General features: G+C 45.2%; 1 protein-coding gene across 4 annotated transcripts in view; it reads left to right on the top strand.

Annotated features, from left to right (window-relative positions):
• The window catches only part of ZBTB40 (zinc finger and BTB domain containing 40), a 97,493-nt gene extending 87,743 nt beyond the window's left edge, over nt 1-9,750 (top strand). For 3 of the 4 annotated variants that reach the window (XM_037828241.1, XM_037828239.1, XM_037828240.1), the window contains 6 exons: nt 474-638; nt 3,260-3,474; nt 4,665-4,827; nt 5,546-5,632; nt 6,875-7,101; nt 8,866-9,750. In XM_037828241.1, coding sequence (XP_037684169.1) covers nt 474-638; nt 3,260-3,474; nt 4,665-4,827; nt 5,546-5,632; nt 6,875-7,101; nt 8,866-9,060 — 1,052 coding nt within the window. In that variant the 3' untranslated portion in view covers nt 9,061-9,750. The remainder of the gene's footprint in view (nt 1-473; nt 639-3,259; nt 3,475-4,664; nt 4,828-5,545; nt 5,633-6,874; nt 7,102-8,865) is intronic. The other variant, XM_037828242.1, reaches the window with a different exon arrangement.
• The last annotated feature ends 3,349 nt before the right edge of the window (nt 9,751-13,099 follow it).

Here is a 13,099-nt window from a genome sequence, read left to right as displayed (position 1 = left end):
ACAGACAAAGCTTTATGTAATAACTTTAGCAAGTCACTCGAAGAAGGCTTTCATTTTTCTCTCAACCCATGTCTCTTACCTTTGTGTGCATTTGCTATACCTTCACTTTATATATTGCAAGGAGATTCAAATTCACATATTTCTGGATACAAGGACATATCAGTTTCCTGGGAGTGGAATATGAGCTCTTTCCATACCAGATTAATAGATGGGTTATCTTGTGTAACTCTGTCCTTACTCCCCAGGGTAGGAAGCCGACACTTGTACCCTCTCTCTGTGATCAGCTGTGTTTGTGAGGTACCATCTGATCAGATGGCTTACACCTTGCTCCCAGTGTATTACAAATTGCCTGATGTTTTAATGTCATTTTCCAGATTATATTTCCTTGATAACTTGCCCTAAAATGTGGTTTTGTTTTTAGGAATACTGTAAGTGTTTAGTGCTGGCACTAATAAACTCATGTGTTTTTCCAGGAAAAATGTATGCATGCCAGTACTGTGATGCTGTGTTTGCCCAGTCCATTGAGCTGTCTCGCCATGTGAGGACTCACACTGGGGACAAGCCATATGTCTGCAGGGACTGTGGCAAGGGCTTCCGGCAAGCCAATGGCCTCTCCATCCACCTGCACACCTTTCACAGTATGTACTGAGTTTGCATGTCAGGTGCTCAATGCCAGGCCTGGCACTGAGAAAGCATGTAGCAAACATTACAGAAGTTGTCACTCCACCAGAGCTGGGCCCTGTTCAGCTCCTTCCCCTCCCTATTCTAAAAAACCCAGAGTTCTCCATTGCTATTTCAATGAAAATCCCACTTGAACATACCATTGTCTTTCTCTCTCTCCAGGCTCTTTCCTTGTCTTCCTTTTTAGCCCACCTGGCCCTGTTTGGCTAGGAGAGGCAAATTATGTCTGAAGGTGTGATCGTCTATAGCAGATAAGCTCACAGATCAATGGGACATTTCTGTTAGTCCACTGAGCTTCTGTTTTCTATCATGCCCATCCTCCCCCCATTCTTATCTTATAATCATACCTGCCGTTTCTCATAGGAGCAATCCAGCCGCTTTCTAAGTTAATATATGCTATCTTAAGTGGTCCCTGGTCACTTCCCCTTAGAAATCTGCCCAACATTCTCCAAAATGCCATTGTATTTCACTCAATTATCAGGGTCTTCCCTCATCTTCTCTTCTTCTAGAATTGATACAGACAAAAACACACTTTTATTCAACACACACACACACACACACACACCACTGCTCACACATAAAGGAAAGAAAAGGGAATTCTGTGATTCCTCATTACATCATCTGGAAGTCACCAGCCTGGTATCTGCACAGCCATGTCACATTTTCTTCAGCCTCTCATATGTTGCAGCAAGAGTGTAATCAGCACAACACAGCAGGTTAGTTAAGAGGTTGGACTCTGAACTCACAGAGACCTGGATTTGAATCTCGGCCCTGCCACTTACTTTCCATAAGAACTTAAATTTCTTTACCTTTCTAAGCCTCTTCTGTAAACTGGAGAAAATAATAATGTCTGTCACCTTGAATTGTCATGAGAATTAAATGAAATATCACATGTGAAGCATGAAGCTCCATGTCTGACACATAGGAAATAAAATGCTCAATAAGTGCCAGTCATTATTGTTGTTGACAAGAACAGTCCTCTCATGTGCCATTTGTCACTATCAAAGCTGGTCTTTTTGCATGTCAGGAGCCTGTACTCATTTTCCCTTCTCCCCTCTTCACTTCTCTTTCCCCACACACCAGTTTATAGCCATTGACAAATGTAGTGTGTCACAAACCTGTGATTTATGTAAATACTTTCAAGTTTGTTGTTAGCCAGGCCAGAAGGACTTTAGGAGCATCTGTGTGCCCAGCACATGTTTGGACACTGGGGGATGCAGGAGGAGTATAGAGCATAGTTCCTGCCCCCCAGGAGTTTACAAGGCTGTCCTAAAAATCCAGGCACAATAGATGTCCAGTTAGCAAAATTTGGATTGGATCCAGTGCCACAATTTTGATATCCTATTGATCTCTTTATGACATTTTATTTTAGTCTTCTTTTCCCAGTAGCATTACTTTGGGAATCAGGAAAGGGGAAGACATTAATTTTCACAGTGGAGAGTATCCAAACTGCTTTGCCACACTCCTAGAGTACATCCTCTGAGGTAGATCCAGCATCCAAGCCCCTGTCTCTCATTTGCCTCTCATTCTTTTGCTTGTTTCAGAAGACCGCATCATTGCTTATGGAAAACTGCTTCAGAGTGTCTTGAAAGACAACATAAAGCAGAGATTTCAAGCATTTATGTCCACAGGGAATACTAATTAGGAATATTGAATGCTGCTGCATGTCAGAATTCCTGAATTAATCTGAATCATTGTACAAAAAAGATTGACTTGTGGGCTGGGTCTTTCTTGTGGACAAAGATACTTTGTTTTGTTGCTTTCAGAAATGAAGACCAAAGTTTCCTACCACAGGAATGGCAAAAGTATTCTTCATCAGTGCCAGTTCTTATTTTTGAGATCCTACCAAAGAGTTGACTTTGTCCATTTAAGCATGTAGCTCAGAGCTGGGATTAGAGTTAGAGCTGGGATTGTTACCCAGTTCATCCATTTCCTAGTTGTGACGTTGGGCAAGGTACTAATTTCCCAAGTCTTGATTTTCCTAATCTGTAAAATTGGGATAATAATAGGACCTACACATCAGGTTATTGGAAGTATTAAGTGAGTAAAGCACTAAAATATGTAAAGCACTTGGAACAATGCCTGTCATATAGTAGTCAATAAAACGTTATCTGTGAAAATGTTGTTGAATCTAAAGTGGGGCGCTGGGAAGCATTCCTCCACTTGTACTGCTGACAATAAAAGAATTAGTGATGCTCTGAAGAATGTGCTGGAAATCTCTATAGAGAACTCAGAAACCCAAGAATGTCCAGTGCATGCATAGGAAGAATAGGAGTGATACTCCCTGGAGAATAGTAGAATAGAATTTAACTTGTAAGATGTAAAATGATGAATTGATGCTGCAGAGGTGGTTAACCTAGAAGCTTCGGAGGGTAATGCATCTTTTGGGATGAAGGCAGGAGGTAGACAGGTAATCCCTGCGCTGACTCCTGGTCCCTGGAGTCTGTGACCCTGCATGCCATCTAAACAAAGTCTTATGTCTGTAGCTGTACACAGCAACCAGTATTTTACTGATTGTGGCCTGTGGTGTTTTTTCTTCTCTACCTCTTCTTCTCGTGGACGTCACTCATGGAACCAGACATAGAAGATCCCTATGATTGCAAGAAATGCAGAATGAGTTTCCCCACTCTGCAGGAGCACCGGAAGCACATCCATGAGATTCACTCCAAGGAGTACCACCCCTGCCCCACATGTGGGAAGATCTTCAGCGCCCCCTCCATGCTGGAGCGGCACATGGTGACCCATGTTGGAGGGAAGCCCTTCAGCTGTGGGATCTGCAACAAGGCCTACCAGGTGCCCTCAGGTTCTGGTGGGAGGGCTTTCTCTACTACCTGAGCTATCTCCACTTGGTCTTCCTCAGTTCCTATGTTTTGGCTTATAGATCAGATCTTGTTTCCAGGACATAACAATATGGCTGGTTCTCATGAAGAATGCAGCTTGCAGTTATTCACTTTCTCTAAGGAGATCTGGTCAGAGTAATACAGTGGGGGAGCTTTAATTGGAGCAGAGAGTTCTTACACCCACCCACCCCCTCCAACTTCAGTTTTGTCCTGAACTGAATGCTGCATTTCCCCTTGGATACTCCTGTTCTATAGAACCTGTTTGACCCCGTGTGTTGAGGAACATGAGACTGAAAGTGAGGTGTGTAATACTACCTTGTTTAGCACAATTATTATTATTTTTTTTTAACTTCCAGAAAAGAGCTCTGCTTTTTGACCTTTGAATTTGGTATGTAATGAAAGTGAAACCCCATAGAGAACTAAAAAGAAACCACCACATCTATCAGAAATTCTAAAACCACAGAAAATGGTTCTTGTTGGCATCTGTAAGATTTGATTATATAGAGAGAAGCATAGCAGTTAATTTCAGATCAACAAAAACTGAGAACTCACTTTGCACCAAGCCTTGTGCTGAGAACACCAGGATTACAGAGCTGAATGAGACGTGGCCTCTAAGAAACTGGAATCATAGGGAGAGTATTCCAGATACTACTCTGGAACTTGGGAGCAAGGGGGACACTTGCTTATGGAGCAGGGACAGCATGTGCCCCTTCTCTTGCAGGTTGCTCCACCCTACCCCTGGGCCTCTGCAGAGCGGTGAGATCCAGCCCAGTGGCGAAGCACACAGATGCTCGTCAGAAGGCCAGCACTTGAATCCTAGCCCTACCATTTACCAACTGTGACCTTGGGCAAGTCATTTAATCCCTCAGTGCCTCAGCTTTCACTTCACTGGTGGATCATTACACCTCCCTCATAGGGTTGTTGTGAGGACTGAGTTTATAAAGGGTTCTGCTGAGCCCTGCCGTGTAGGGACCTTTCAGTAAATACACAATTGCCTTATTCCCACTGGCACCCACCTCTCTTATAAAATTAACACTCAGTTTAATAGGTGAAAGAGAGTGCTTCTCTCTCTCATGAGAGACTCCTGAGCTCTCCAGCTTGCCTGGAACATGCTAAGACCTAACCTTTGCAAATCCCTTGTAGCAATTGTCTGGTTTGTGGTACCACAATCGGACCCACCACCCCGACGTGTTTGCTGCTCAGAACCATCGATCTTCCAAGTTCTCGTCACTCCAGTGCAGCTCCTGTGACAAAACCTTTTCCAACACCATTGAACACAAGAAGCACATCAAAACAGAGCATGCAGGTGAGGCTTGGATAGCATAGACAGGGAGTGTGAGCTGCTGGGAGGGAATGTCTTAATCATATCACATCCCTGGTTTCGCTCCCAAAATCCAGACTTCCGCTGCTGTAGTGTGGTGTACTATGATCATCACCTTTGATCTGCACAGCACTGCTGAAAGATACAGCACCAGTTCATCAGTAACAATAGTTTGAGTGGTGGTGCTTATCAAACCTGGGAACCCAGAGCTGTGTAAGCTCCTAGCAGCCCCTGAGTGAAGCTCAATCACTATGCAGTAGGTAGGGTGTCAGTTTTGTGGCAGTCAGGGCTGGTGGAAATCCTGACTCCAGCATTTACCAGCTGTATAACTTGGCAAGTAACTTCTCTTTCCTGAGCCTGTTCCCTTCTCTGCAGAATGAGAGTTATTAATGTCCACCTTGCAGGAAAATTTGGGGATAATCGTTAACAGCTAGCAGTTGGAGAATTGCCTGTGCACTAAGCGCTCCATATGTGTTTTCTCCTTTAATCCTCACAACAACACTATTTGAATCCAGGTAGTGATCTGGTGCTCTTTAACACTAGATTGCACAAGTATATCAGAGGTATCAAGTTCCCAGTCCTTCGTAGATGCTTACTAGGTATTAGCCATCACCCCACCCCACCCCTACTCTTTTAGTCCTCGGCCTTAGAGAACCATTTCTTTTGTTCTCTCCCACAACTTCTTTCCTTGTGTGCTTCACAGATGTAAAGTTCCATGAATGTGACAAGTGTAAGGAGCTCTTTCCCACACCAGCTTTGTTGCAGGTTCATGTCAAGTGCCAGCATTCAGGTCAGTGAACCCCTTTTGCAATGCTCCTAAGCTAGACTGCTGGGGTGTGAATCTCTTCTCCTCCAATCATGGCTAGGCAACCCAGCCTAAGTACTTAATTAACTCATGCCTCAGTGTTCTCAGCTATAAAATGGGGGCAATCACAGAACCTACCTCATGGGGTAGCTGTGAGAATTGAAGGTGTTAATACTCATAAACGATTAAGCTATTCTTCAAGCATTGGCTGTGATTATCATTATTATTGCTACATTTCATCAAATCTAAAATGCCAGTTATAAGATATGTCATTTTTAATGAACCATTCAGAAAGGAAAACTGCTACCCATTAAACTATGCTTTTTTATCACTTAAAATTTGTAGGTTATTCTAAGTGCTATTTTAGACCTAATTTTGCATAGATTTTTTATCATATCCCCTTCTCTTGTGTGCATGCACAAAAAAGAAAAACATTTAAAAAATTGATTAAGGTAAGGATCTGGCTTCTGAGAGTAAATTTCAATTCAGATTGTCACTGTGCATGTTTTTCCATGTAGTATCAAATGCTGTACCATCAAGAGCATTGGGGATGGAGTATTTAATAAAAGATGCCACCAAAGAACTCAAGGCCATTGGTTTTGATTTCTGGAGCCTTGTTAAAACTAGCTCTGCTTTTGAATCCTGCTTAGGGAATATGGCTAAACATGTCTGATTCATCACTTATTATCTTCTCCCCCCAAAATTATTTGATTCTGATGATTTAAAAACATGTATCATTCCTGTCTTAGGGATTTTCTTCTAAGCCATGGAAACTCATTCTGCAAGTCTTGATGCTGCCACTTGCAATGAGTAGTCATTGACAGTTACACCCGACTGCCGCCTAGCCCGTAGCAATCCTAAGATGCTGTTGATCCCATTTCAGAGATGTTAAAATATGCCTTTTGGAATTGATGGAATATAGTATTTAGCAGCATTATCTACAGTTGAGTAAGGAGCTTCAGCAGAAGCAGATTTAACCTGCGTCTAATGCTAAAGATTCTTTAGTTTCAGGGCCCCTCACTTGCATGGGATCCTTCCAAGGCTCTGTACCTTAATTCTGTATTTGTGATTTTGTATTTTTTTCCTAAATATAAACTGCAGTTCCCACAAAACCTGGATCTGCCTCTGCTCCCCATTCTCCTTGTTCTTTCCTCTTTGTCACCTCTGTTCTTGTTTCTCCCAGTCATTCTACCCACAGCCCATTTCTTCCCTCTCCCACTCCCCCAGGGTCCCAGCCATTCAGGTGCTTGTACTGTGCAGCTACTTTCCGCTTCCCTGGAGCCTTGCAGCACCACGTAACCACGGAGCACTTCAAGCAATCAGAGAGCACCTTCCCCTGTGAGCTCTGTGGGGAGCTCTTCACCTCCCAGGCCCAGCTGGATGGTCACTTGGAATCTGAACACCCAAAGGTGATGGGCACTGAAACCCAAGCGGCAGTCTCGCCAATGGTGCAGGTGATTCTGGGGCCATCAAATGCACAGAATGCTGTCATGGGATTCCTAAGGCTTCTCTAGAGTTGGCTGTTACAGCACTCATTCTTTCTCTTTGGAGCTCTTAAAGGGTTCCTGGAGTAATGCATTCAAGACCAAGAGGATCTTAGAGAAGAGTCTCTCTCTACCTCTTACCAAAATAGGCCTCTGAAATAGCCCCTAGGTAAAGGAACTTCAGAAGCAGAAAAACTGTGGTTTGTGCTCCCAGTTCACACCCTTCCCATGTGCTGAGAAACACTCTGGGGGTGTGGTAAGAGTTACGGGAACCTTGGAGAAGTGTAGGTGAGCTTTTGTTGAACAGGGCAACCACCTTCAATAGAAACACCGTGATAGCTCCTCTGGGCTGGCCACAGTACACACTTTGACCTGTCTGGACCTGTCAGCTTTACCTGGGTGAAAAGCCCACTTCTTGATATTTTAAGGCTAAGCTTGACCCAGTCCCTCTTTGTTTCCCTGTTCCTCTTTTACTGTTCTACCCATTTTCTCCAGAGTGGGTGGGCACCAAAGGAAAAGAACTTCTACTGGTTGTCAGTAATTTATAGATGGCCTGGATGGAAACTATGAACTGTACTGAGGTTTTAATGAGTCGGACTGTCCCACTGTCCACATGTTCTTACAGGCCTCTATGGGAAGCAGAGGGGAAGTTGGATGGCAGGATAACCGGCAATATGCTACTGCTGCTGTAGCAACCAGAGTGGCTCTGGTTTTATCTTTTTTATATATGAAAGATCTTAGTAAGATGTCCTTTGGGGGAAAATAAGGGATTCCATTGCTAAAAGAAAATGGAAGAAAAACTGTGAAAACTACTGTCTAGATAATTTTTTATTAACCTTCACAATTGATCTCTTTACCCCCATAGCATGGAGGAGAGCTAAGCATTGCTTCCCCACTTCTGCCCTCTTAAATCTAGCACCTTTCTGTCCACTCTTGGCTGGTTCTCAAGAGCCAGGGTGGCCATGCCTTCTGAGGGCAGACTGGTCTGAAAATATTAAGAGCCATTAAGCTTTCCTGGGGTCCACAGGTCAGAAGCATCACCTTAGAGATTCAGGCAGGCAGAGGGTGTGCTTAACCATAGACGAATTCTTTCTGAGATGGGAAAGTCATCCTCTTTAACATACTATGCAGCTTTGGAAGAGGCCTTTGAGAACTCTGGCAGAGAGAAGGGGGTGCCTGCACTGCCAGCCCAGCAAGCCGAATGAATGTGTTGATAGGAGTCATAGCTCAGTCACCTCTGTCTTCTCCTAAGGGCCATTGCCATGAGCCCTCCAAGGAAGGCTCCTGGCTAACCAGAGGGGTAGGGATGCCATGCTTGGCAAGCCTAGGCTTCTGGTGAATCATTCACATATCTGCGTTTCAGAGCATGAGACCAGCCACCTTCGGTAGCATTTCTTTTACACAGCACTTACATTTGCAGTGTAATCCTCAAGACGGGTGAGAAGCCTGAGCCAGTGTTTGCTGGGGTGTAATCATAGAGTCTGGGTACCCCAAGATGGCATACTGAGCTAAATTACAGCAATTTAGTGCACAGAGTTATTTAAATTGTTTGCCTGCCTTCTTTTTTGCATCACTGGTGTGTTAGACTTGCCTCTTCCCATTAGGCACATGTAATTGCTCTCCTCAGGTGGAAATATAAATATTATCATTACAGCATGAGATGAAAACCATACAAATTCTGGGAAGCTAACTGTGGACACTGCCCAGAGCAGCCTCTTGGTCTTTTCCTTTCAGGTGATCCAAACCCCAGAGCCGACAGCCCCAGCAGAGCAGGTGATCACGTTGGAGGAGACCCAGCTTGCTGGGTCGCAGGTGTTTGTGACATTGCCAGATTCCCAGGTATCTCAGACCAGCTCAGAGCTCGTGGCGGTGACCGTGGAGGATTTACTGGATGGTACTGTGACCCTTATCTGTGGTGAGGCAAAGTAAGCGACTGTCCATCCAGTGGAGGGGCCTGCATTTGCACCAGAGAGACAGCTCTCCGTCTTGCCCTTTGCCCCTCCATCCCTGGTTGACCTGAGTTGTGAGCATCTTTGCCTTAGCACCAACCCAGACAGTCTCACTTCGAAAATAGACAGAAACCTCAATGTTCTCATGGATCCAACAATGTCTGAGTCATCAGTGCCAACCCCACTGTCTTCCATAGCAGCAGGAAGATAGCCTGACTTCTTCCCCCAAGGCCTGCAGCCTTGGCCTGTGTCTCTGTCCATCCCCAACTTCTGAACCACAGGTTGGAAGAGCAGCAGGATAGGAGCAGGTGGCCAAGGCGCCTAGAGAGGTACGATTTGCTGGCAGCCCTCAGGGTGCAGCATGGCAGATGCAGGACTGCGGCCACAGAGTGGGGCCGCAGAGGCCGCCAGTGCTTTCAGGCCACTTACAAATAAGAGAGAAGCACCAATAGACTATCCAGGGACCCCAGCCTAGAGTGCTCTTCACCCCTCCCTCACTTCTATCCTCCTATCTGCTTTGCCCCCCTGCATCCAGTGCCTGGGCCCAGCACCCCTTGAGCTGGCAGTAGGACAGGTAGCCACATGTTAACAATACAGGAAACACTCATTACCATGACTTATCCTCCCTGGTCAAGAGTCAGCTGTTCTGAGAATAAAGCTTTGGAGTGTTCCCGCTGAAAGTGTTTAATGTGAGGCCATCCACTGCAAAGGCAGTTTCTTCTGCCTTCCCAGGATATTCTTCTTGGTGCTCAGTACCTGAAGGCATTTCCACAGCTTTTTCATGTTATCTTCACCTCCTTTCCCTAATCCAAGCCTAAAAGCTCTGCCAGACCTGGTGGCCTGACTCCATCCCCCTGAACATTTAATAGCTAATGAACTACTGCCCAGGCAGCTTGTCCTCTGCATGTAGAATAGCAGCCATGATCGCCCCTAGTTCTTGCTCCTTCTGTTGTTTTCGTGCCTGTGAGTGGCCTGTCTAAGCTCTTCCAGGCTGTCACTGTTATTGCAGGTCAGTGATCCTTTGGAGTTCTGAAATTCACAAAGCTTTTAATCTTACGTTCCTAACATATAATCTGATAATTAATGGTTTATGGAATCCATTATGAAGTGCAATTAGATGGATGTAGGTTCCTGCTGTTTGGAGGGAAGAACTAGCATTTATCTTCCTTACCTTGGTGCCAAAAGGTTGAAGTCTGCTAGTGCAGTGATTATGCACCGAGCAGGGCTCCCCCCACATTTTGGGATTGCCCCCCTCCGGAGAGTAGTGCCCATTTGAATCACTCACCCTCAAGCCACCTGCTGGCAGAACATAAGGCCAGCCTCCCCCTCTTTCCAAGCACATCTCACTTCGCCGTGTACAAACAGAGGTAGGAGCTTGATTTTGGTAATGGTCAGACCTTTTATTGCTGCCATATAGTCAGGTCATGCCTTGTAGTAAAGATACCTCCTGAAGGATGTGCTCGCTGGCTGGCCATCCGGCTTAGTGCAGGCCACCCTAGTCAGAGCTTCCATGGCTGGTTCCTTGTGCCAGCACAGCCCAGCCAGCAACTCCTGCCTCCACCTGCATCATCATCTTCATATGTAAATCGCTTGAGCTTGTCAGTCTGAAGATCTTGTTATTCCATTCTGAAGTAAATGATATTTTCAAAGGAGAGTCAGCCTCAAAAGCCAAAAACTGACCAGAAGATGGTGCTCAAGCCTTTAAGACTTAACTTCCCTGTGAAGCCCTGGTTGTTTCTGCCATGGCTGTCTCTGTCAGTTCTTGAGGGTTTTTCAGACCAGGAGAGCTCTGGATGTGCAGGTGGCAAATTGGGACTGGATCTACCTTTGGCACCAAGTAAAACCTACTGAAAGGCAGTGGAGTGGCACACACTTAAAGGCCTTAGAGCCAAGTCCAGTGGATGAGAATGCAGCTACTCAAAAGCTATAGGCTGGTGGCTGGGGACTGCACAAGTGTCACTGAAACTTCCTCCAGCCAAAAGAAAGATAATAATTGCTAAGGACTTGTAAGAGAAAGTGATTTTTACAGCCTTTAGGATAAAGAGCTATAAATTTTAAATCCAGGTTTCAGATTCTTCAAAGCAATGAGAAACCCTTTCTTGAGTTTCTGATAGAGACTCAGGCTCTGACAGGACACTTGTTTTCTTCAGAATTACAAGGCCTACGGCTTGCTGTGGAGAGAGTGAATAGGGAAGTTGGACTTGCCGCTGGGCCCAGCAGATGCACCCTTCCTCCGTGGCAGTACTGTCAGTAGGAGGCACAAACCCAGAGCTGGTTTGCCGGGTTGAGTCGAGAATGAGAGAAGGGCCCATCCTGAATTTAGTCTGTGTTCTGAATGGACGTCTTGAAGAGGCTACGTTTGCTGATTGGGATCTTACAACGTTTGCTCTCTCAGAGAACCCCAGCATGAATTTTATTGCAGGAAGACTCTTTTCCCACTCCTGGCCATTTTATTCTTTTCTCCTACTTCTGCCCAAAAAACCTGAAGTGCGGCCTTGGAGGACATTGTTCGTGAGGTCTCCCTGTCCCACATGGTTTGCTTCCAGGATGGCAGGAGTGTTCTGTTTGCCTCCTTCCCATGAGCTACTGTCCTTGTGGCCTCTGGGCTGAACTCTGGGGCATTTGCCATGGTGTGCAGGAGGCTGCGAGCTTCTTGGAACGCATGGGTTTGGTTCAGTAGAGCCCCCATAGCTTCTCTCTGTGCTCCCATTGCTCTCGAACTAGCTGGAGAGGAGGGCAAGGCAGTCAGATTCCAAGCTGATTCTAGGGGGAATCATGGGAATCAATTATGGAACAGAATTTGCCCATCACAGGGAAGTTAAGACAGCAAACAGAAGATTCAAGAGCAAGGATTGCCTTAGGAAGATGAGATTCTTAGTGTCAATTATGTGAGCATGGGCCTGAGCCTGGAGGGGTAGTAAAGAGGCAGAGACAAAGGTCTTTCATTTATTTTTAAAAGCTTGCCTCTTCTGTCTCAGAAGTTCTGTCTTTGGATAACTTTGAGCCCAGTTCTACAACGTGGATACTGAGTTCTTGATGATTCAAGTCCGTCTTGAAGAAGCTTCTGGCTTGTCCCTCCTACTAATCTCAGCGAACATATCATCCCTCAGGGAAGAGTTGGGCTAAAGAATGAAATGGGGTCAGGTGAGACTGATGGCAAATGGGGAGACAACATCCCTGTTCTCTCCTCATGGTCTAAATCAGCTTTAATTCCAGAATCAAGGAGAAAGATGAGATGAGGCCTTAAGGGTTTCTCTCTTTCCCCAGGGGCTGTTGATGATGCGGTCACCACAAGCTGATGATGTGCTGTTGGGGCTGGGGGGTATGCCTTTGAATTCACTCTTTAGTGTCCATTCTCTGAGAACCCTGAATTGTCTAAGAATGGAGGAAACTGCTAAATTTACACAGAGTGGAAAGGTGATTTTAGAAGGGGAAAGCAATTAGTCCTCTCAAAGAAAGAATTCAGCAGCCCAGCCCTGCTTGGTGTTGGCCTAGTATATCCCAGGGATCTTTGGGAGGAAGGTAGAAAATGGGAGTGAAAGAAAGATTTGGGGGTTGAAGGGAGTATCAAAGGCAAGTTGGTGATTGTTTTGTTGCCATGGAAAACTGGGGCTGGTAGGACTTGGGCCAAAAGCTCAGAAGCACAGACGGAACCCAGAATGTTGCTACACCTACAACTCAGCCTGTAAAGAAGAGAGAAGCTGTCTGTACTTTGGGGACTACATTATTGAAAGGAGAAAAAAAAAGGAATCATTCCCCAGACTAATTTAGACTGCTTCCAAATTGTGAAAATGTTCATGATTTCCCTTATCAAGGCAGCGGCACCTGCTATACTACCCATGGTCAGGACAGCTAGCCAGCACATGATGCTATATAAATTTGATTTTAAACCATCAATTATGTTCAACTTGTACTAATCTATATAAATGAAATACATACTTTGAAAAAGTATGCTACCCGAATTTCAGATGGCCTGAAACGGTTTTCTCCTTGTTCTGGGCAACTGTCAGGTCAGCACA

Source organism: Choloepus didactylus, chromosome 2, assembly GCF_015220235.1.
Source record: "Choloepus didactylus isolate mChoDid1 chromosome 2, mChoDid1.pri, whole genome shotgun sequence".
Classification (NCBI taxonomy): domain Eukaryota; kingdom Metazoa; phylum Chordata; class Mammalia; order Pilosa; family Megalonychidae; genus Choloepus; species Choloepus didactylus.
The sequence above is the reverse complement of the archived record's forward strand: the minus strand, read 5'-3'. Positions and strand labels throughout refer to the sequence as shown.